We start from the raw sequence: 26,007 nt of genomic DNA on the forward strand, positions 1-26,007 counted from the left end.
TCACATTCCATCTAGCTCCAAAAGGTTGATCATGCAGATCTCATTCCAAGTTAGGAGTGATGATTTCTAGAAACACACACTAACATTCTACACTGTAAATATTTTGTCTAAGTACAGTGTGTGAAGTTGACATCATTTGAATCTGAAATTTGTGACAGAGCATGAATACAACAAGGGTGGGTTTGGGAAGCCCTCGAGAAAACCTATTACAGAAAAAACAAAGATGTTAATTTACTGCAATGTTTTTACATAAAATCCTTTAAAAACTATCTTCCAACTCCATACTGCTACTTCAGAGTGAGAATAAAAGCATTCTGGTCAGGGTTTTGGAGTTAACTACATTGTCATCATAGACAAGTGCATGTTTTCCACTGCTTCAGTGAATGCACTTAGGGGCCCTTTTACTAAGCTGTACTACAAAATGGGCTTAGCACACCCTTATGTGGGACTTTCCCGCTCACTAAGCCCATTTCTAGTGTGGTCATAAATTTGGCCTTTTTCTAGTTCTTGAATATATGGCTGTATTCTAATGTTAGCATTAGTGGCCATTTAAAAATATTTACCTGGGAATATTTACCGCCTCCTATTTAGGAGGTGTCAAGGGCTCCCGTATTATGGATGCGCTAACCAGTTAGTGAGGCAGTAACATCAGCAAGATAGTTTTTTTTTTATTTGTACCCCGCGCTTTCCCACTCATAGCAGGCTCAATGCGGCTTAGGTACTTATTTGTACCTGGGGCAATGGAGGGTTAAGTGACTTGCCCATAGTCACAAGGAGCTGCCTGTGCCTGCAGTGGGAATCAAACCCAGTTCCCCATGACCAAAGTCCACCACTCTAACCACTAGGCCACTAGTAGCACATCCAAGCCCATTCTCTGCCCTGACATGCTCCCTCAAAAAAAAAAACCCTAAAAAAAATAAGTACCGCATGCTTAGCGCTTGCAGATAGCAAAACTAATGCAGAACACTTTAGCATGTCCTGCGCTATTTTTGTTGCATTAGGCATGCAATGGTGCATAACGCAACTTAATAAAAAGGCCCCTTAGATTCCAACCAAGCTTTCACTCTGTTAATATTACAGGGAGCTAGCTAACCTGTATTCCCAACAACTAAGTTAGGACTGAGCTCTACCATGTCTCTGATTATATTTAAACTGAAGTAGTCACAATGCCAAAAATAAGGCTCTTACCAGATGAAAGAGCGTACTCTGATTGTATTTACAAAAATGAAACAAATACAAAAATTCTGGATGAAATAAAAATTAAGGTACACAGAGATCAAGAAAGAACTAAAAAGCATAAAGTCAAGGAAAGACAGACTAAAAGTGATAGTTAGCAGAAACTACACAATATACTTTAAAGCAGTGGTGTAGCTACAGGTGGGCCAGGGTCCAAATAATTTGGATTCAGGCCCACCCAAAATTGTGGCATTCTTGCTGTGGCTAGCGAGGATCCCTAAACCCCATCAGCTGAAAACTTCTTCCTCCCTGGGAAGTCAGCACTCTTTTAAGTATCTGCTGGGAGCCAACACCAGGCCCTCTGCACATGCTCAGTTTTTACATATGTGCAAGCACTGAGCATGCACAGCCTGCAGTCAGCAGCGCCCTCTTGAGGCAACTGCTGTTTGGAAGTGTGCTGGCTGCCCGAGGAATAAATCTTCAGCTGGCGGGGTTTAGGGATTCCCGCCTGTTCAGGTATTTAATTTTTGGGTTTACGGGAGGACGGGTGGGAGAAGGGGCAGAGAGTACACAGTGGAGCAGGGAGGAGGTGCGGAACAAATTCCATGCCCACTCACCTTGGACTCAGGCCAACCTAAAATCAGCTGTCTGGCTACACCCCTTCTTTAAAAGTCATAATGAAAGAGGCAATTTATTGAATCTGAATAAAAATTGTGTGCAATATTAAAGAATCTTCCAAAGATAGCTAAAATTGAAATAATGGCTTATTTGACCAGACAGTTATTCTGGACTACACACATTTATAAATGCCAAAATGGTCAATTAAATTTGCATATTTTGAGATGTATGTGAAAGTTATCCTTCACAGGTCAAAATTTCTTTTATTCACAACATTTGAGCCTACTGAAAAAAAATGCTGTTTTACACACAATCTTGAAATATAAACCGTTCGCTGTTAAGAGGTTATACATACTGCTATATATTGCAACAATGAATTAGAGTCAGATGGGTAAGTAGATACTAAAAATATTAATTCCAAACTGAATTATTATATTTTAGTTTGAGACATGCATCACGTCTAATCTAATCCCATGAAAACATTTCATTAAAAATGTTTTCTGTTGCTGCTACCATTACTGCACCTGGTCCTTTGGGGAACATATATGAAGCAGATCTAGTAGGAAACTGGAGAGATGATTTCTGGCTAGACGCACTGAAGGTAGACAGCATCGGAAGTTGACCATAGGAGCAAAAGTGCTGCCTTGGCATTCGTGGAATAATGGATTCTTTCATTGCAACTGAACCTTGGTTTTAAATAATTATAATACGTCAGTTGAATTTCTCACAAATATTCTCAAATATTTTTAATCCCATTGAACATACTGTTTAGGAATACAAAGAGCTACAGGTTTGCTTTCCATGGAGGAATATAGCTAGATAACACAAAATAATGTCTTTACGTGCACTTTACAATATGATTCTGATTTACTACATTAGCGATAAGAATTCCCATGATTATGGATGTTTAATATCCCATTTCTTCCAATATTCTGATATTTGCTCATAGTAGAAAAGCATTATAAACGGAAAATAGAAGAAAGGTAAAAAAGGATACATTTACCAAGACCCCATGCATTACATCATTCTGATTCCTCACTCAGCAACTCCACCCACCTTCAACCTTCCAATAAGTACAGGCATGACACTCCTCCACCCTCCAGAACCAATGAATACCAGAAGAACTCTTCCCCATCCAGCACATAAAAAGACCTTTCTCTGGTAGTATAGTGGCAGGACAGAAGTGAACCCCAATGCTCCTGCCCCCATTTCCACTCAAGTTCAAAATGACAGTTCTGGGCCTTAGCTGTAGTCTTGCAGTACTACCACTAGGGATCAAGTTGAAGGCATCATGCTGGTACTCATGGGAAGTGGGGAGTGGTTGGAGATGCTGCGTGCAGTGCCATTCAGGGCCACACTATCTGCATGCCAATAAAAGACAATAAAATGAAATATCAACCACATACACAATAAAATGACAAACCTGCCTACAAACCTTTAATGATTTACTGCTATGAAATATGTACATAGTGTCCATCCATATATTGAGCACAATGTCCCCTTCCCCTCACCAAAAGCCTGTGAGAAGTAGTAGCATTATTGACCAGGATAGATTGCAGATCCTTGATAATACATTTTAGACTGTAACTGTTTTAGTAGATGGGATGGGCCCTTAGTAGACTGTGTAGCAGAATGCTATTACACAGCAAATGATTCCTCCATGGATAAGCAGGATGAATAATTTCATCAGACAATGCTAAGGATGGAACAATAATAGCTAGATCTTGAAAAGCCTGGAAGTGTTTACACTATCACTCACGTATGTGTGTCGTGAAGCCCCTCCAGTCAGTCTTCTTCCACAGAACCAGATAGATATGTTCTTGCATTAAGAATCTTTCCTTTAATCCAGTTGCAAAGCTTTTTTAGACTCCTTTTCTTTCCTAGAATTCCTCTTAAATGATACCTGGACATCAGATTCATGTGGTTTGAGGTCTGTTAGCTTTTTTTTTTTGCTCATTTTAAGTTGCTTTAGTTTAATTTTGCCGACTTTGATTCCCCATCTTGAAGATGGAAGAGAAATGCTGGACATGTGGGACATAGGGAGATTCTGAACACGGGGCACATAGAGAGATGGAGGGGAGATGTTGGACACTGGGGAGCATATGGAGGGGGATACAGAGAGATAGAGTAGATGGGAGATGCTGGTACTTGATATTGGTTTTGAATTTAGCTTGCACCTTTCTCAGTAGCAGCTCAAGCTGAGATACATTCAGATATATTGGGTACAATTTATGCACAGTATAAAAAAGTAAACTGTACTTTTTTCTTCTAAGGATTTTACAAAGAAATTTTAATATCAGCAAAAGAAGTTCATTTAAATATTGTTAGCTATATTTTTGTGGATTCTGAAGTGCTGGGCAAAAGAATTATTTTAAAAATCCTTTGATGATAGGCTTGTCTATTTAAAGAAAGCATGGGAGGAAGGCTGGAAAGGAGACAGCATCAGTGGTATTATCTTGGGCGGGATCTTGAGTGGAGCTGGGGGTGGTCCTAGGGGTAGAGCTCGGGCACCCCCAAACAAAAAGGAGTTCCGCTGCCCATTCCCCTCCATTAGGCTCTAGGGTATCTGGATGATCCTATCAAGCACTTGATAAAAGGACCCTTTGATATGCTCCTGCTTGTTCCAGTCTGAGTCTGTCTATAATATCGCTAATTTCTCAGGACTACACATAGTCACCGTTTGAGATAATCTGTCTGAAGAAAACAGCACACATTGATGGTAATTCCCAAGAAAGAAAGAAAGAAAGAAAGAAAGAAAGAAAGAAAGAAAGAAAGAAAGAAAGAAAGAAAGAAAGAAAGAAAGAAAGAAAGAAAGAAAGAAAGAAAGAAAGAAAGAATTTGGCTCTCAGAAACTGGTATAGTTTTGTCAATACACTGGTGGTACCAAGTGCACTAGCTGATATGGTTTATATTTTTATTTTTATGATTTTGTTTGAAATAAATACAGATTTTGGTGGTGATTATAGCATTTCCTTTTCACTAATGACAAGATGGTATATCTCCATATAATATGTACTCATTAGTTTTGTGAGAGCTTTTTATACTGAAATGTTGTGAATATTCTGTTGATATATTATACAAGGAAGAAATCATTGTCCAGACCATACTAAGTTACACTTAACTACAAGGTTTTTTTTTTCCTATGCCCAGTATTGTTTGTGTTTTAGTATAGTGTGTAGAATAGTTCACATTTCTTAGTACATCATTCTCTTTGAGTTAACCTAAAGTATATCACGTGACCAACAAGTTTCAGATTTGCAGTATCTTGTAAACCCAAGATGTAATACTACATTTACTACCTCATTGAATAAGTTCATGAGTCAAACATTTTTTATAGTATATAAAAAAATTTAATATCACTACGTACCAGCAATACTTTTACGTTTTTGGTATATTGCATGGTGCTGTGTGGATGGTAAATGGATGGAGCAGGTAAGATTTTGAGAATCCTGATTTGCTGTAGTTTTTATAAAGTCAATAGCTGCTTGGAGAACTCGGAATTGTAGTGCAATAGCCATATCTGTAGGGCAACAGAAAAAAAACCCCAGCATTTTTAATGACTGCTTCAATACTTAGAAATCCAAACAGGCAGATATAAAATTTATCAAACTAATACTATAATGAAATCTTACAAGAGGCTGCATATGTTCTATAATCATATATTTTAAATTTGTATTTATTTTTCATTAATTTCTACTCATTTAAAAGTCTGTGCAAGATCTAAAAATTATATGCTACTGTGCAGGCATATTTACATATTCACACATATATCTATTCAAACTTTGGCCACTTAGGAGTCCTTTTACAAAAGTGCGCTGAAAAATGGCTTGCGGTAGTGTAGGCGCGGGTTTTGGGTGCGCGCCAATCCATTTTTTTAGCACCTTTAGAAAGGCCTTTCTTAAAATTTTTGCCGAAAATGGACGTGCAGCAAAATGAAAATTGCCGTGCGTCCATTTTGGGTCTGAGACCTTACCGCCAGCCACTGACCTAGCGGTAAAGACTCATGCAGCAACCGGGCGGTAATGACCTACACGTGTCAAATGCCAGTTGGCACACGTCCATTACGCGTGCCCGAAAATAAAAAAATATTTTTCAGACACGCGCAAAAAATGAATTTACCACAAGAGCCACGCGGTAGTCAGGTGGTAACTCCATTTTGGCACGCGTTGGGCACGCGTAGAAGCTTACATGGCTTAGTAAAAGGACCCCACAGTTTTGGCTGAAAATTGGAATGTAAGGCCCCATTCATGGGGCCAAGTTAATTTTATTTTACCACATATGAAGGTAATTTTTAAAAAGGCCACCTTATCATTTGGCTGACATGAACACCAATTTTACAAAAGCAATTTATGCACTTAAACGCCTTGATAAAATTACCTCACAGAAGGACAGAGCAAGTGATTGTGGGGTGGTAGGGGATAGCAAGGTAATAGTGAGCCATGGGGAGGGTGAGGGAGGACAGAACACTGTGACAGTGACTCATACGGAGATTGGAGGCAGCAGGGCCGCCAAGAGGGGGTGCAAAATTCCCTGGGCCCAGCAAGCTTCTTCTTCCTACCTGCTTCTGAGTCTCTCCTCCCCTGCTCCTGCATGCCACCCAGAACCCGGATGATTGCATTAGTGCGATATCGCGTTAATGCAATCATCCAGGTCCTAACTCCCGGCACAGACAGGAGCAGGAAAGGACAGACTGTGGGAACAGGCATGCAGGAAACAGATTGCCAGCCCCCTCCCACGCCCAGAGGCAAAGACAGAAAGGTAAGGGGGGCAGGCAGGTGGGAGGGGGGCAGCTTGTGTAGGTCCGGTTCTGCCCCGGGCCCGCTATGTCTCTAGGCGGCCCTGGGGGGCAGGGCAGAGCAAGGAGAGTGTGCCATAGTAAGGCTTGGAGAAGGGGAGGTCATTTTCCCATTGCAAAATAGGAAATACACAAGTTCTGGGCTGACCAAACCAAGTCCCTTTCAAATCTGTGTGTGCCGGGCCATTTACACATGTAAACAGCAGCATTTTTAAATTGACATTTACACGTGTATTCAATCTACACATGTAAATGCCATTACTCAATCATGTGTATTCAATCTACACATGTAAATGCCATTATTTACACTTGCAGATGGTACACAAAGCTTCTAAAATGACCTCTGTAATATTGACTAACCTAATTCTGTAACTTTGAAAAATTTTAAGAAAGAATGATTTCAACTTTTATCAAATCACAGAACAGCAAAATAGAAGTTAACATGCACATCATGTATTGTGTAGGAATACTATAAGTTTACTATTTATTCAGGTTTTAATTCATTATATTGTATTTTGTTTTAAATGTTGTAAATCTTGCTCTGTATTGAACCTAGCATACAGTTTTTGAATGAAGTTCCAAAAAAAAGTTATGATTTAATGATAGTTATGATTACACAATGAAATCCTTTTATGTTTTAACTATTTAACTCAATCTCTCAAAACAATTTAACTTACTTTGTGTTTTTTCATTTTTGCTCTTTTGAAGATATCCAAGTAGTATTACCAGATCTTCAATAACTCGAAAATATTGAGAACCTGAGGAACTGCACGAATGGATTGTTACTGCTACCAGCAGCTGTTGTATATCACATATGAGTAACTTGTAGTCATTCAGGGAGATACTATAAAACAAACCCCAGAAAAATCACACTAATTATGGAATAAAAGGAACCATATTTTTGAATGCAAAAGAAATAAACAAGGGACAGATATAAAAGCCTTGTTGTGTTACATATATATTTTTTAAAATGCATAATTTTTCAATTTACCAGCTCTGCTTATATAAAAATGTATCCTATATAAAACCGCATAAGTTAAACAAATACAGGTCATCTCTAATTATGGGTTGTGATCGCAATGTGCTGAAATAATGTCACTAGGGTAGTTATTAAAGTGGGTTACAGCAATAATGAAAATTAAACAACAAAAATGTGCTAATAATGTGTTAATTTTAGTCATGTGGGATACATAATAATGAAATGTGCAAAACATCTCATTAAGTAACTTGAATAAAGCTACCTTTATTTTTTCTGTTTGGGCCACATCTTAAAGGGGCTGGGCATTAAAAGAACCATCTGCCTCTTTCTCCCGAATCCCTCCCCTGAACACAAACCACAGGGAGGGGGACTTTAGGGGTAGGGGAGAAGATTCTTTTAATGCCTGGCTCCATTAAGATGCTTCTTGGCAGAAAAAATAGCGCAGCTTGCAAAGATGATAAAAGGCTACATTATTCATGATGATGTACCACATGAGTCAATAAAATAACTTGCAGTATTGGAGATACCATAGGTTAGTGACTCCTGCAGTGAATTAAGATGAGGAAAAGCCCAACACTGCATTTTAATAGCGATCTACATTTGCAAATTAGTTGTTGAAATTGTTTTAGTAGCATGGTGGTGGAAGCATCCCTTTAGCAAAAATATTAAACTTTGTATAGATGAAAGCGTCACTGCATAGACAAAATCATTTTTTCTGATAAATGGTATCTGGATAACAGTGTTTATATATACATGATGAAAACATACATCTGTGTATCACCTGCAACAACCAGGTTTGTTGAGATAGAAATCCTTTCTTGTTATTAGTCTAACATAAAGGCAGCCAGGACAGCAAACAGATCACAAGCAGGTAAAACAGCAGGAACCAGAACAGGACAACTGGACAGCAGGAAAGCAAGAGAGTAGTAATAGTGAAAAAGTAGAGCTAGATCAATGCTAGGCAAAGGACAAACTCATTGGATAACTTGTTAGACCAGCAAGGGTGTGCTAGGCTGACTTCCTTATATATGGTAGACACATACCTGGTTGTTGCAATTGATACAATATTAATATCATAAATATAAACCGATTTAGGATTAAATTTAGCACTTACTTTGGTTCTAATCCATTTAAGGCCGCTAAAGTATTGCACAGCACAAACAGCAATCCATTATCGAGTAAAAGATCTGCCACCTTCGAACAGGAATTCATAATCTGAAGCAGCAGATAAAATAAATTGTGTAGGAAAGTGCTGTCAGAAAGTGAATTTTCTATCAGTCCAAGAACAGGAATAACACACCACTTCCGGAAAAGGCTAATATTTTTCATTTCTTCCAGATCAAACCTATTTAAATAAATAATAGAAGTTAAGCTGATTATAGATTTGACTAACTGCATTATTTTGTCTTCCTAAAAAGTCAAAAAAGGTGACACAAAATTATTTTCCATTTAACATACCTTATACAGCATTTGAAACAGAGCACATGGGTTTCCCATAATGTTGCTGCTTTTTATATTTTTAAATATTTTCACTCCCTGTTATTAACACAGCCCTACCTAAAAAATATGTGCAAGCAACACCATGAGAACTTGAGGGAAGTATCCTATATAATAAAACTCACCCTCAACGTTCTGAGGACACTGACGTCACTGTCAGGTCCTCCGGGCACTTCCTTCCGGTTCGAAGCCTTCGTGGTGGTGAAGCCACCGAAAACACTGTGTTGGGGCCCCGCCCTCGCATCAAACGTGATGACGTCAAGGGCGGAGCAATGGCGTCAGTAGCTTCACAACCAACGAAACAGCAGATTGAAGGTGGTGTGCCAAGGTCCGCAACAATGGCGGTCAGTGTCTTCAGAACGCCGAAGGGGTGAGTAGGGAGGGGGGGAGGTTCAGAAGGAAAAAGTGCTAGCGCCCGTTTCATTTGCGCAAGAAACGGGCATGTTTTACTAGTCTTCTAATAAACGTTTGGAATAATATTCTTCTTTCCTTTTTTTTCTGTAAATTTTTATTTACAATTTCAGCATACAATAACCATTAGGTAAACAACAACTGTTTTTTTCCATGAATCAGCCTATAACTTCAAATAACAAAAGAGTTGTTCAAAATTTCCTCCGTTCCCCCTTTTCTTTTTTATTATTTAAGTTATTCAAAGCAAATACAGCCATCTGCAATACTTTTACATAAACCAACTAGCATCCTCCAAAGCTAATAAAGCCAACTCCTTAATGTAAAAGAAATTTCAATTAGATTCCATAATCCACCCCCCCCCCCCCCCCCCCCACGATTCCCTTGTCCTGGGTGTTAGCATGCACTGACCTAGTTCAGTTCTCTTTTAAATACTGAAGCAATACATCCCATTCCTGTTTGAATTTTTCATGAGTCTCCTGCCTGACAACAGCTCAATTAACATCACTCTCTTTAATCTATAGATCCACTGTCAAATACTCAGAGAACTGGTATGCTTCCAGTAGAAGGCAAGTTCACACCTGACTGCAGTTAAACAAGTCTCTATCGGAATGGAAATCAGGAGTGTAGAGGAAGAAAATAAAGGGAGACAGAGAAGGGGGAAGAGGATAGGAGCTGAGAAAGAGCAATAAAGGGGGAAAATAATTTAAGAAAAAATTAGAACATAAGAATAGTCACATTGGGGCTGACCGATGATCTATCTAGACCAGTATCCTGCTTCCACAAGTACCTGGCAGAATCTCAAATAGTCTCAGAAAAAGCAAGGAGAAAGAATATCACTCCTAAATGAAAAGTTAGAAATATAAAAAGGAGTGTCCAAACCAAGCAAAGGTGGTAAAAATCATATAGAACTATGCAAACAAAGCTACCCAGCAAATCTTCCTGGAATAAATACAGCTTGGAGGCCATCTTTGAGCAATTGAATCGGCTATGCGATCTCTAATAGCACAAAGCTATTCCAGATCTGCATACTAATTGTCTGCCTCCCATGCTGAGATAGATCTTCTAATTTTTTATGTTTATAATAAGCAAGTTTTCACACTTATTTAAAATCAAAAACCATCAACCTCAGTACTTAACTGACACCAGACTGGCACAATGCTGAAGATGTGTCAATATCAGAAAAAACCTGCAAATCATATAGAATACAGCTGCTAGACTAATATACACATTGAATAGAGTGTTTCAACACATCTTAACACACTGCACTGGCTTCCCACAGCAGAAACACTCAGGTTCAAAGCTGCTTGTTTTTCAAATCCTACAGGGCTTCACCTCTGAACTGCTAAAACCACTTTGCTATGTCTTGTCCAGTCTAACAGAATGAAACAATAACTGATGCTAGCATCACCATTCCAAAAGACAATTCAAAATCAGAAGATTTTCAACTTTCTATTCCCCATTCTTGGAGTCAAAATATGGAACTCTCTACCTATTCCCATCAGAACAGAAAACAGCTACCTCAACTTCAGGAAGAGGCTAAAGACCTTTCTCTTCCCAAAGACTGCTTCGTAACAATCCATCATGACTTCTACCTCCTAGTATCATCCATTATCCTTCCCTTAATGTTTTTAGTCTCATGCATTAATCCAATGGTCTCTAATGTTTCTCAAACCTCAACACTAACACTATTTGCTTTTGTCTCACCTAGAATGTAAACCACACTGAACGTGTAATTAAACTCTGGAATTTGTTGCCAGAGAATGTAGTAAAGGCGGTTAGCTTAGTGGGATTTAAAAAAGGTTTGGACGGCTTCCTAAAGCAAAAGTCCATATACCATTATTAAAATGGACTTGGGAAAAATCCACTGCTTATTTCTGGGATAAGCAGTATAAAATGTTTTGTACTTTTTTGGGATCTTGCCAGGTATTTGTGACCTGGATTGGCCACTGTTGGAAGCAGGATGCTGGGCTTGATGGACCTTTGGTCTTTCCCAGTATGGCAATACTTATGTACTTATTATGTACTTATGTATCCAAAAAGTGTCAAAGCACCATTGGGATGGATTTCTTCTTAAACATCCAAACTGGTATTTTTGAAACCTGCTTTGCAGACATTTATCTATGCATTTCATCTGCAGTGCGTCCAAATCACAAGGGGACATGTCAGGGGTATTTTGAAGGCAGGATTAGGGCGGGCTTATGGTATACCTAACACTTGGGCACTTTACAGCCATAATGGAACAAAACCAAAATGTCTAGGGTGAAAACTTCAACATTTTAGTCTAGACCTGTTTGTACAAATTCAGTGAATATATAGACACTTAGTCTGGCAAGCTATCACATAAGAGAAAGAGTTTTGTAAAGACTACAATATTATCTCTTTCGTCCTCTATTTGTAACTTCTACAATGAATAAGACACAAAAAGGTGCCCTGAGTGACCAGATGACCACTGGACGGATTCAGGGATGACCCCCTCTTACTCCGCCAGTGATCACTGACCCCCTCCCATTCCCAAAAAATGTGAATAAAAATAATACAGAATTTACGATGGTTCAAACATGAGGAAGGGCAGTTCAATCTGAACAGTCTTCCATATGATGTAACAGCGCTTAAAATGATGAAGAAATTAAAAATTACCGTTGCTGTGTTATTATTAACAGTTACGCTACTAGGAGAGAGTGGCAGTTGAAAATCTCTTTGAATATGCTGAAGTCACTGAACTGCAGTGATAGTTGAATGGCTCCTGAAGACGCCAATGGCAAAATACAACCCTGTGCAGAGCTGTATTCTATGCTGACCTAAGATCTTCATTGGGATAATATATTGGCAAAATACAAACATCGTTTGAACTGCATTGATTAAATACCTCCATGGTTATAAGGTATTGGTTTGATCAAAGTGAACTGAGGAGAAAAATATAACACAGAACGAAGTTGACACATTGTTCATCTATCCACAAGGATTATCAAGACTGTGCTCCTCCTTGGACAATGATTTTGGACATTACAAGAAGGTGTGAACACTAATCCATTAGGAGGACATAATATTTGTTAAAGGTTACATTCTAATAATGATGTGGAGAATGATATATGTTAAAATATTAAAATATTAAGAGTGCATAACTGTTATGGTAATGAACAGAATTTGATACTTTATGGATAATAATCTATTCTTAGTAATTAAGGCTTAAACATAATAGTCATCAGCACCTATGACAGCCTCAAATGTTATAGTCAGGTCCATTAGAGCAGCATACAGGTCCCCAGAGTAGTATAGTGATGGGTGCAGTGCACTGTAGACAGGTGGACCCAGCCCTCCAAAACTCACCAGAAACCCACTGTACCCAAATATAGGTGCCCCCCTTCACCCATAAGGGCTACTGTAGTGGTGTACAGTTCAGGGTAGTGGGTTTTGGAGGACTCAGCAGACAAGATAAGAGAGCAACGGTGAGATGTGTACCTAGGAGAATTTATATGAAATCCACAGCAGGGCCCCCTATGGTGCCCCATTGCTCTCCTGGGATGTCTGGGGAACCAGTCTGCTAAAAATGCTGGCCCCTCCTACATCCAATGGCTTGATTTTCTATGTTTTTCACTTGTGCATGGGGTTTGTTTGGTTTTTTTTTAATGGCCTAAAAAGATAAACGCTCAGAGCACAAAACCTTGTTACAAATGGCATTTTCAAAAAAAAAAAAAGAGAAGTTTTGCTTTCTCGAAAATGGTTACATTTGCTATTCGGATTTGGGACGTTTAGCATGTAACGTCCAAAGTCTGACTTAGATGTCATACCAAAAGTGCCCCTCATAGTAACCTATGGCAATTTGTAAGTCTAAGTGCTTTGAAAATGAACCCCCAAGTTTCTCAGCAACAGAGTAGTCCAAGCCATAATAGATCACTAGGGCATACCTGCAATCAATTTCTTTGCTTCCCAGCACTACAGCTCTAGAAGACCAGCCAAGAACAGACTTTTCCAAGATGCCTTGGAAGAAAAAACTTGGAATTCCAGTAATACTAACAAGCCCCCCCCCCCCCCCCACCTTGTCGAGTCATTCAGAAACTTCTTTGAGGCTAAACATGTGACATACTAATGGAACCATTCTGGCCTGTCAGTTTTGGTTTCTAAGGCTGTAGCCATATCAAAAGATCTCCTTCTATGATTAGATGACCCCTCCTTTCTAATCCAACAGGTGGGATATATTCTCCATCCCAACCTTCAGTCAATGTTGCTGATAGCTAAGATTGTGAAGGCCAACTAGCAGCTTCCTTATCAATAACCAAAGATATATTTCAAATCCTTCAGGTTTCCAGAAAACAAACTATAGCTCAAAATAGAAATGTTTTTCTCTATGGCATGCTCAATGAGCCAAAAGTCCTACTACCTACCCTATCCCTACTACTGGACTATTTTTGACACCTTTCCAAAATGAATTTGGAACATACTTAGTATGTTTGCACTTCTCAGTAATCTATGGAGAAACGACTAATATCTATTAAATCCTTGGTAACCAGACTCATGAGTAGACTCTTCAAGACAAAGCCACCAACAAAACCGCTTGCATCATTAAGGGACTAAATGTAGTGCTCATGCAGCTGACACAAGCCCAAGCCTCGCTTCTACACCTACCATAAAAGTTATTATTTCTGATAGTTATCACCAGACATTCAATGAAAAAATTTCAATAAAAAATTCAGTATTTCAATGAAAAAACTGCAAACCTACGCAACACACTACCTCAGTACAACACTGACATCGAAACCTTCCTTAATGAGTTGGACCCAACCACTGGAGAATACACGGCTGACCGAGCCTGGTTAAAATTTGCCCTCCTTACCGTCGATGCAGTTGCACAGGCGATCAGAATTCTCTGACAGTCACAGTAAACTAGATACCTGTCCCAACTACCTAATGAAATCTGTCCCTGACCGCTTCATAGCAGACCTCACATCCCACCTAAACTACATGCTTCAGCAAGGTCTCTTCCCTAAGGAAAATGGCAATATCCTACTCACTCCGATATCAAAAGACACCAAGAAAAAAAACAAATGAAATCACTAACTACCGTCCAGTAGCATTCGTTCTGTTGTCAGTCAAACTGATAGAAAGCATGGTAGCCAAACAACTTACAGATTATATAAACAAATTCTCAATATTACACAAATCACAGTCAGGTTTTCGCCCCTGCCACAGCACTGAAACAGTACTACTCACTCTCCTAGCCAAATGCAAGCAGGAAATAGCAATAGGCAAAAACATCCTCCTCTTCCAATTCGACGTCTAGCGCATTCGACATGGTAAACCATAATATATCAATAAGATTACTAGATAAGTTCGGGATTGGTGGATACATACTTAGCTGGATCAAGGGTTTCCTAACCACAAGAACATATCAAGTAAAATCAAACTCAAACATATCATCACCGTGGAAAGCAGACTGCGGAGTACCACAAGGATCACCACTATCACCGATCCTCTTCAACTTAATGATGACCCCACTAGCCAAGTCCTTATACAACCAAGGCCTTAACCCTTTCATCTATGCAGACGATGTCACAATATTCATTCCTTACAAATCTAAACTGACAGAAATCACCAACGAAATCAAGATCAGCTTGAACATCATGGACTCTTGGGCAAATGCATTTCAACCAAAACTAAACAAAGAAAAAACACAAATGTCTCATCCCTACACAGTGCGGCTAAACCCACAATTATCAACACCCCAGATTACACCCTCCGTATCTCAGACAGCCTGAATATCCTCAGCGTTACAATGGACCGCAACTTAACACTAGAGAGCCAAGTGACATCCACAACAAAGAAAATGTTCCACTCAATGTGGAAACTCAAACGTGTGAAACAATTCTTCCCAAGGGGAACATTTCGCAAACTGATACAATCAATGGTACTAAGCCATGTAGACTATTGCAATGGAATTTATGCGGGATGCAAAGAGCAAACCATAAAGAAACTTCAGACCGCTCAGAACACGGCAACTAGGCTTATCTTCGGAAAAACGCGATTTGAAAGTGCAAAACCCCTTCGCGAAAAACTACACTGGCTCCCAATCAAAGAACGCATTGCTTTCAAAGTCTGCACTCTGGTTCACAAAATTATCTACAGTGAAGCTCCGGGATACATGACAGACTTGATCGACCTACCAACTACTACTACCACTACTACTTATCATTTCTAAAGCGCTACTAGACGTACGCAGCGCTGTACACTTGAACATGAAGAGACAGTCCCTGCTCAACAGAGCTTACACTCTAATTAGGACAGACAGACAGAACAAACAAGAGATAAGGGAATATTAAAGTGAGGATGATAAAATAAGGGTTCTGAACAGTGAATAAGGGTTAGGAGTTAAAAGCAGCATCAAAAAGGTGGGCTTTTAGCTTAGATTTGAAGACGGCCAGAGATGCAGCTTGACATACCAGCTCATGAAGTCTATTCCAGGCATATGGTGCAGCAAGATAAAAGGAACGGAGTCTGGAGTTAGCAGTGGAGGAGAAGGGTGCAGATAAGAGATTTACCCAGTGATCGGAGTTCCCGGGGAGGAATGTAGGGAGAGATGAGAGTGGAGAGGTACTGAGGAGCTGCAGAGTGAATGCACTTATAGGTCAATAAGAGGAGTTTGAACTGTATGCGGAAACGGATAGGAAGCCAGTGAAGTGACTTGAGAAGAGCGCTAATATGAGCATAACGACACTGGCGGAATATTAGTCGTGCAGCAGAATTTTGAACAGATTGAAGAGGAGAGAGATGGCTAAGTGGGAGACCTGTAAGAAGCAAGTTGCAATAGTCTACGTGAGAGGTGATAAGAGTGTGGATGAGGGTTCTGGTAGTGTGCTCAGAAAGGAAAGGGTGAATTTTGCTGATATTATAGAGAAAGAAACGACAGGTTTTAGCAGTCTGCTGAATATGTGAAAAGAAGGAGAGGGAGGAGTCGAAGATGACCCCAAGGTTACGAGCTGATGAGACAGGAAGGATGAGAGTGTTATCCACAGAAATAGAGAATGGGGGAGGAGGAGAGGTTGGTTTAGGGGGAAAGATGAGAAGCTCAGTCTTGGTCATGTTTAGTTTCAGATGGCGCTGAGACATCCAGGCAGCAATGTCAGACAGGCAGGCTGATACTTTGGCCTGGATTCCTGCTGAGATTTCTGGTGTGGAGAGGTAGATCTGGAAATCATCAGCGTAAAGATGATACTGAAAACCATGGGATGAGATCAGAGTACCAAAGGAAGAAGTATAGATGGAGAAAAGAAGAGGTCCCAGGACAGATCCCTGAGGTACACCAATTGACAGTGGGATAGAAGTAGAGGAGGATCCACTACAGTATACGCTAAAGGTACGCTGGGAGAGATAAGAAGAAAACCAGGAAAGAACAGAGCCCTGAAATCCAAGTGAGGACAGCGTATCAAGGAGTAGGCTATGATCAACAGTGTCAAAAGCAGCAGATAGATCGAGAAGGATAAGTATAGAATAGAGACCTTTGGATCTGGCCAGGAACAGATCACTGGAGACTTTAGCAAGCGCTGTTTCAGTTGAATGAAGGGGGCGAAAGACAGATTGAAGTGGATCAAGAATAGCTTGAGATGAAAGAAAGTCAAGGCAACGGCGGTGAACAGCACTTTCAAGTATCTTGGGTAGGAAAGGGAGGAGGGAGATGGGGCGATAATTGGAAGGACAGGTAGGGTCCAATGAAGGTTTTTTTAAGGAGTGGTGTGACTACGGCATGTTTGAAGGCATCAGGAACAGTCGCAGTGGACAGTGAAAGATTGAGGATATGACAGATAAAAGGGATGACAGTAGGAGAGATAGTGTTAAGTAGATAGGTGGGAATAGGATCAGAGGAACAGGTAGTTGGTTTCGAGGAGGAATTAAGATGTGTAGTTTCCTCTTCAGTGATTTCAGAAAAGGAAGAAAAGGAGGCAGGGGTTGGATGGTTGAGAGAATGGGCTAAGGGAAGGAGAGGTGGAGGTGACCTGATTGAGAATTCAAGTTTAATCTTGTGAACCTTATCATGAAAGAACTCAGCCAGAGTCTGGGGGGAAAGTGAATGGGGGGTTGGAGGTGAAGGCACTTTGAGGAGACACATCCAATTCAACACGAACGCACCTAATCTGCACTACCCAAGCTGCAAAGGACTCAAATAAAAATCAACTTATGTGTCCAGTTTTTCCTACATAAGCACACAACTGTGGAACACATTACCAAAAGCCTTGAAAACTACGTATGCCCAACTAAACTTCCAGAAAACACTAAAAACCAACCTGTTTAAAAAGGTACACCCTACCGATCCAACATAAATGCCTGATCTCTGCAACACAACAAAACTAAAGAACATAATGGACATAACACAACTCTTCCATTGTACGATTCCCTAGTGTGGCTGTGCCACATGAACTTTATCTTGCCACATCATCACTTTGTATTTGTTTACACCGGAGTCTGTAATGCCGTTCCGGTACTATGTAAGCCACACTGAGCCTACAAATAGGTGGGAAAATGTAGGATATAAATGTAACAAATAAATATAAATAAATAAATAAAGATAAGTGAACTTCAGGCCTTGGTTTGCCATTACCCATGTACTCAGTTCTTATGAGACACAGTTCTCCCCAGTTTTCTATCAAAGGCATTTTCAGAGTTCCACCTTAATCAGAACATTATTTTACCAGTTTCTTCCCACTAAACTCCACCCTAACTCTGCTAAATCTACTCTGGATTAGATGGATTGCACAAGAGCTTTAATCTACCATTTAAAGGTGACCAAAAACATAAGGAAAGAATCACAACTTTCTGACTCATATAAGAGAAACAGATAGGTTGTGCAGTAAGTAAGCAACCTAAGTGGATTTCAGACTGCATCAAAGTCTGTTATAAAAAGGCCAGTGAACCATCAAGAGGTTGCGTAAGTCACCAATTATGTGCAAAGTCTGCCATGATAGCAAATCCTAGAACTACTTCCATCGTAGACATTTGCAAAAGACAAGTACTTCTATTTATACTTTCACTAATTACTATAGTTTGGATACTTTTTCTCATATAGAGAGTGTATTTGGCCAATCTGTATTAAAAATAAAAAATCTTCTTGCTTGATTCTACCTTCCATTTGATGTTTGCATGACCGCCAGCTCTGGAATCACTCAGACTTCTGGCTCCACTCCTGGCTTGTCCACAAAGAAAGTGAAATTACTTACCTGTAATAGGGGTTCTCCAAGGACAGCAAGGGAATGACGCCACAAAATTCTGCCCCCTTATCCACTTTAAAAAGGCAGCCCTTAAGCTATATCATGGACTAAAGTGGGATAGGGAACTCTTAGTTGAGAGGGAGATGCCATGTCTGTTTAGAAATGCACACTAAGCTTTTTAGAACTAATAGGAAGAGCAGAAGTTTCAGATCCAGGCAATATCATTGACAACACCCACCAGACTCATGGCTCCATTCCCTTGCTGTCCATGAAGACCCCCCCCCCCCAAATTCAACTTCTAGATTACTTTCATCTAACTGCAAATGTTGTTCATTCCGGGGAGAAAAGAAGCTTTAGGTGATTTAGACTATATGCTTAAAGAAATGATTTGATCCTGTGAGACTCTTGATTAAATATCAGTTATGAATTTAAAAGAAAACAGATGACCACCATGAAAGTGACTAGAAATGGCACTTTAAGATATAATAAATATATAGGCATACACATATATTTGAAGATTGTCCACTAAGTTTCATTTATTTGCAAAGCCTCAGAAAACCTGAAACATTTTGTTAATTTCTCACATTCTCACCAATAAGTACAAATAAGCTGAATGCCACCAAGTGACTTATTTTTTCACAACCACTCTTCTAGTGGATTGTAAACAAATTGTTAGGTAGACTAGGATTGAAGCACTTAATATATTTTTTAAGCCTTGCCCTAGGAAAAAAGAGTCATACTGAGGGCTAAGACTTTTAATTCCAGATTTACTCACTCTTCGTCCAGGTTAACAGATCGTCCAAACAGCATTTCCAAAAAGCATTCCAACAGACCTCGAGTTCCATGGTGAAGAAACAACTGATTTGCCAACAAGGAGAATCCATGATTTTTCAAGAACTTTTCCTTTTGGTCCTTGGATGCTCGGTTAAAATATGCATCTAGTAACTGGGAAAAAGTGAAATATTTTAATTTAAGATGTATACATTTGTGTTCATAAATTTAAAACGTGTTATAACACAAATTAAAAAGTTACATACTTAATTTTGTTTGCTTCTTTAGAGTAAACTCAATGGTTGGAAGTAATTTATTTTTACAAAATCATTTTCTACAGTTCATGTTCACAAAGAATTGGATTTAATAAGCTTTTTTACCCAAGAGACACAGAATGGGAGAAAAGCCTTAGTGAGTCATGTCAAAAAAATTAGCCTTAAATTTTATAACACATTTAACAAAATATTAAAAGAAGCTAATTATGATAGCAGGGCACCATAGTTTTTTAAATATAAGCTAAATTTCATTTTCATTGTATAACTTTCTCAAGCCCTATGACAAACACAATCCCTCTCCTGATATTCAGCTGGCGGCGGTAGTCAGAATTTTTTAAAATGCTTACCATCACTGGCAAGATTAGCCTCCAATATTAAGTGTCAGGCCATGTCCAGACACCGGCACTGAATACTGGGGGCTGGTCGCCAGATCTTAAGTGGGCCCAGCTGAATATCAGCAGGGACTCGCATACCTAATTTGGTCCTGGAAAGCCCCCCTCCCCAATCCCTTTCCTGTCCTCTCAAAAAGCCCCGCTCCCCTCCCCCAGCCTGAGATACTTGCCCCTCCCTTCCCCCAACCCTTATGCCTTCACTCCTGCCTCCGACTCTCACGGACCACCAGGGACATCAGGTAGGCCCGGAGAGCCTACCTACACCTCGGAGGGACTCACAACAGGGGTCAGAGGCTTTAAGTATCACAGGCTGGGGGAGGAAGGGGGAGGAAGGAGAAAGGGTGGGCTCTTTGGGAGGCCGGAAAGGGGATTATTTGGGGGGGGGACTTTCAGGGGCAAATATAGTTATGCAGGTCCTGGCCGATATTCGGTGCCAGGGCCCCCATAGCTAAGCTTTTGAGTTGTTCTAAATTAACTCATTTATCTATGAGGGTGCCAACATTGAATATTGTTGACACCTGCATAATCCCGGGCTCCTCCCTAAAACCACCACCAGTACAGCCCCCTGAATTGCTCACTTTTTATGGGGCCAGTAAGAAGCGATATTCAGTGGCACTGCCCGGTTTACTGCCATTGACTATTGAGGGTCAGACAGCAACAGGCGGTTTAAGTGGGCAGGATCCTCTCCTGCCCACTTAAATCGCTTTGAACATTGGGGGGAATGTGAACATGCCAGCTGTTCTATACAGATTTTGGCACTCTATAAGCTTGGTCTAACCTCATGTTGTCAAAAAGGGATATTATAATAAAAGGACATACATGTAAAATAGTAACAAGAAAGTTCCTTACCTGTAAGCAGGTGTTCTCCAAGGACAGGAGGAATTAAATCCTCATGAATGGGTTACACCACCAACACCACCCAGTACAGGAAGCAGTACCAACAGCAACTTTTTCAAGTAGTTTTCTGGTAGACTTACATGCTTGTGCACCTGTTCCCGCTGTCAGGCAGGACTTCCTCTAGTCTATTATTAGCTAAAAACAGGGCTTAATTTGTGCTGGAATGGTGGGGAAGGGGGTGGTGATAACGTTCTGGCACTTCTTCTGGCTCTAGAAGTGACATCACTCCTCCCCCTCAGTGTTCTCATGTTGCAAATTTGTACTACTATTGGTGATATTCTTTAATATTTTTTTTAATTAAATACGAATTTTTTGGTCATGTGACACAATGAAGGGGATTGGACGCTGAATGTCCTGGCTTCTGCACCCCGACACAAATCTTCACTTACCATTGCTAAAACCTCACACATTTAGAAGTTGTAAGGAGTGGAACGCTCCTGTACCAGATCAGGATAGTTCTTCACAGAGACATCCTGGCTGATAGAATCCAAAATGCTCAAGAATGAAAAGGAAAAGCTGCATGGGAGTTAAGTCAAGATGGCGAACCAAAGCCGCCCATGAAGTCCCTCCATTAGTTCTGCCTGGAATACTGAGATTACCGCTGAGGTCACCGTGGCAGTAGAGGCAGCTTTAGACAAGAAATGACAGCAGTTATTTGACAGGACTGAGTCAGCACATGAGAGGCTGGACAGCTTGAGGCTACAGTTCGATACCCATGAGCAACATACTAGCAAGCTGGTATGCACGGAGTCTGCAGCCCAGGTATAGTCTTAACTATGCAAGCAGGTAAAGACTTAAAGCATAAGTAGATGACTTGGTAAATCGCTCCCACTGGAATTATCTGTGCCTAGATAGTCTACCGGAGGCCATAGCGAATGTGGAGGTGAGCAGATTCTTGGAGACTTGGCTCTCCCAATCATTACAATTGAGCCAGCACCTAGAGTCCTTGCATGTGGAACAGGTACACAGACTAGGCCCTAAGAAGTTGGCAGGGCCACTGAGAGACTCAGCCGGGCCCAGGGCAGGGTTACTGTCACCCTCCCCCACCCCGCCAAGGATCGTCGATGTCACCGCTGCCACCCCCTGCCACAACTGTAAATACCTTGGCTAGCGGTGATCCCAAGGCTGCGCCAGTAGAAGAGTCTTCCTCCAGCGCTGCTCTTCTTCATTCTGCCACGTGGCCTGACCCTGCTATACTGGGCATGCGCGGCCTGAGGGGAAAAGCAGCCCAGGCAATGCGGCAGAGTGAAGAAGAGCAGCGCTGGAGGAAGATCTCTTCTGCTGACGGGCCCTGGGGGAGACCCTCGCCAGCCTGCTGTGTCTGCTCCTCAGAGTCCTCCCTAGCCTCCAAGGGGGGCCCAGCGTCAGAGTTTTCTCTCTCCTGCTCCTGTTGGGACACGATCACCCGGGTCCTGTCATAAGCAGGAGAGCGAGAGAGACGGGCCCTGAGAATTCCCCCCCCCCCCTCTCGGCAGCCCTGGGGGGGTCAGAGAAAGAGCATCCTCGTACTGTTATCTTACATGTGCTGAACATTGCACATAAGCATTCTAGTTTGAATGCTTTGTGCCTTGGGAAAAAACTCAATGGTGAGAATGCTAAAAGGAAATTTTATGATAATCCAGGAACATAAGACCTTTGAAGTCAAAATGATGAAATATTTTGACAGCCACTAGACAAGACTTAACTAAGATCTGTTTTTTCTATCTCATTATAAACCATAAAATTATACTGCTTTGTCACTGTCTTATCACCCATCCATCTCTCCCCCGTCTCTCATCTAACCCACCCCACCCTCTTCCTGTGAGACTGTCATTGGAATGTTTTTATATTTTACTTATATATTCTGATATTTGTTAACATTTGCTCATTTCTGATTTCAAGAAGGTGTTAACTTCGAAAGCTAATTAAAAAATATATTAGCTTAGTCCAATAAAAAAAGGTATCATCTTATTTTCTTTTCTATGTTTTGTGATATTTCTATTTGTTACCTTTAAAAGTGGACTAACACAGCTACACCACTTTACTCATAAAACTTTATAAACACAACACAACCCCATAAAAACGAGGATTTATAATGCCTTTGTATCACTCCATGATGCAACCGCACTTTGAATACTGTGTGCAATTCTGGTCACCGCATCTCAAAAAAGGCCGAGTGGAATTAGAAAAGGAACAGAAAAGGGCGACAAAAATGATAAAGTGGATGGGATGACTTCCCTATGAAGAAAGACTAAAGCGGCTAGGGCTCTTCAGCTTGGAGAAAAGACGGCTGAGGGGAGATATGATAGAGGTCTATACAATACTGAGTGGAGCGGAACGGGTAGACTTGAATCACTTGTTTACTCTTTCCAAAAATACTAGGACTAGGGGGCACCCAATGAAGCTACAAAGTAGTAAATTTAAAATGAATCGAAGAAAATATTTCTTCACTCAACGTGTAATTAAACTCTGGAATTCATTATCAGAGAATGTGGTAAAAGCAGCTAGCTTAGTGGGGTTTAAAAAAAGGTTTGGATAGCTTCCTAAAAGAAAAGTCCATAAGCCATTATTAAAATGGACTTGGGAAGATCCACTGTTTATTTCTGGGATAATCAGCATAAAATGTATTGTGCTGTTTTGAGATCTTGCCAGGTACCTGTGACCTGGATTGGCCACTATTGGAAACAGGATACTGGGCTTGATGGACCTTCAGTCTGTCCCAGTATGGCAACACTTATGTACTTATGTATGTATATGTACTTCGTGTTCCTGGTTGGCAATTTGGAGATTGGTCTACTAACTGAAGATGGAATCCTATTCAGAATATTTTGAGAACTCACTGTTTGAGGTTATAAAAGGCTATATCTAGATGCAAAAAAATGTATACTCCCTCTTACAGGTACATTGTTCAGAATAAATACAGAGACAAACTATGTTTTTGTGAAGGCAGTCAAAACCCCATTCCTGGCTTTGGTTGCAACACAGGTTGGGACTTTTGGGCCTTCTGCTGTTTTGGACAAGAGCCATAGGCACCCCATATAAGAGGCTTGGGGAGGCTAAGTCTCCCCAGCCAAGCTGTGACCTTTCCTCGCCTTTTCCGCCGCTGCTCCCCCCCCCCGCTGAGCCCGCCCTCAGCTCCCCGACCTTCCTGCAGTGGCCACCCAGCGTTTAAACCTTTTTAAGTTGCAGCGACGGCTCACCTCCGCTCCAGCTTTTCCCTTCTCGCTTCTCGCTCAGTGTCCCGCCTTCCTCTGATGAGGTATTTCCTGTTTCCGCGAGGGTGGGACACTGAGCGAGAAGGGAAAGGCTGGAGCGGAAGTGAGCCATCGCTGCAACTTAAAAAGGTTTAAACGCTGGGCGGCCACTGCAGGAAGGTCGGGGAGCTGAGGGCTCAGCGGGGGGTGGGCGGCGGCAGAAAAGGTCACAGCTTCTTTTACGGGGCGCCTATGCTTCTCCCCCACTTATTCCCTGGAATCAGCTGATTGCAGTAGAAGCACTTGTTCAGCTCTGGCAGAGGTTGAACGGATGATCATGGCAGGAACATTTTTTCAACTCCACCCCCTGCTGCTGTGGGTTTCTAGTTCCTAGAAGCCTCTCTGCTTTCTTACTGCCACAGTTGTGTAAGCTGCCAAAGGTAAAGCTGGAAGGGGAAACTGCTGGGCACAGCTGGGGGGGGTCAGAGGAAAACAAGAGACTGGGGATATAATGGCGCTGGTTGGGTGGGAGGAGCAGAGAAGGAATGTCTCTGCAGCAAAATACTTTAAAGTAGGATCACAGATCTAGATATTTTTTGGTCATGCCAGGAGGATTAATGCTTTCAAAGCCTGGTGAGTTTAATTCATATGTAATTAAAATAAAATTAACATTTCACATAAGTGAATTTGTTGGGGGAAAATGAGATACTGAAACACCTACAGAGAAGATTGTTACCCTCCTGTACAAAGTAGGAAGAAGAGAAATTGCCAGAAACATCAAGTATTTTTTAAAGATCCAAGTCTTCCCTCTATCATTTCTTCTAGAAGCTATGGATGAGCTGCTATTTAATCACTTTCCTGGAGATGCAGGGAAGGCCTTTGACCATATTGAATGGTCAGATTTGTTTGTGGTATTAGATTGGTTCAGCTATGGTAGTCATTTTATCCTACATATAAAAGCATTGTATCACGTCACCTAAATCAGGAATACTAGCTAATGGGGCTTTTCAGATAGAGATGGAGTTAGGTAAAGGTACGTGGCAGGGGTGTCTCGGTGTCTCCTTTCTCCTTTATTGATTAATCTGATTCCTATTAGGCAGGCTTAAACTAGTAGCAGGATAAATTTTTTTGGAAGTAGAATGTAAAACTGCAGCATACAGCATGTTAATATTCCTATTGCGACTTAGACTATCGCTTACATTGTTCTTTGCTACTGTAAAGGAATTTTCTCAGAATATAAACAGGAATACTTCAGAGGCGATGCAAATGCATCTTGATATGATAAAGGAGGATATCAGAAATTTTGAGCTCAGGTGGATGATGGATGTTTTCCATTATCTAAGAATATTATTTCATAGAGACTTACATCCAATGATGTCCAAGATCTCTGCATGGCAGTGCTGGACCCTTGTGGTGGGGAAGAATGGAATTCATAAAAATGGTCGTAGTTCCTCAGATTAATTGTATACTAAGCAACAAAGGTAGAAAAGATCATTTTATTTTCATTATAGTGTTTGGAATATGTCCACTTTGAGAATTAGGTGCTCAACATTAAAAGTTTATATTTATTTACTTATTTATGGCATTTTATCCCACATTAAACATGAATTAGGGTGTTCTGTGGCTCTACACGTATCATGATATTATGATCCCTTGTTTCATATTGTTGACGGTCTGCATTTTCCGTATGGGTGGTATATTGGTGTATTAGGTTCTGCCCAGTGTAATATTTATGGTACAGTAAGGTTCTGAGTGTTTTTTCGCACAAAGTTGTGCATAGTGTTTTGCAGTTGAGCGATTGTGGTTAGTATATGCTTTGAGCAACCACT

General features: G+C 40.7%; 1 protein-coding gene across 1 annotated transcript in view; it reads right to left on the reverse strand.

Moving 5' to 3' along the window:
* Window positions 1–26,007, reverse strand: part of LYST (lysosomal trafficking regulator) — a 347,836-nt gene that overhangs the window by 148,672 nt on the left and 173,157 nt on the right. Inside the window, exons 24-27 of the mRNA XM_030195890.1 lie at window positions 19,446–19,615; window positions 8,683–8,913; window positions 7,267–7,433; window positions 5,162–5,314 (exon numbers count right to left, since the gene is read on the reverse strand). Of these exons, the coding sequence (XP_030051750.1) occupies window positions 5,162–5,314; window positions 7,267–7,433; window positions 8,683–8,913; window positions 19,446–19,615 (721 nt within the window). The remainder of the gene's footprint in view (window positions 1–5,161; window positions 5,315–7,266; window positions 7,434–8,682; window positions 8,914–19,445; window positions 19,616–26,007) is intronic.

The sequence above is a fragment of the Microcaecilia unicolor genome, chromosome 3, assembly GCF_901765095.1.
Source record: "Microcaecilia unicolor chromosome 3, aMicUni1.1, whole genome shotgun sequence".
NCBI lineage: Eukaryota > Metazoa > Chordata > Amphibia > Gymnophiona > Siphonopidae > Microcaecilia > Microcaecilia unicolor.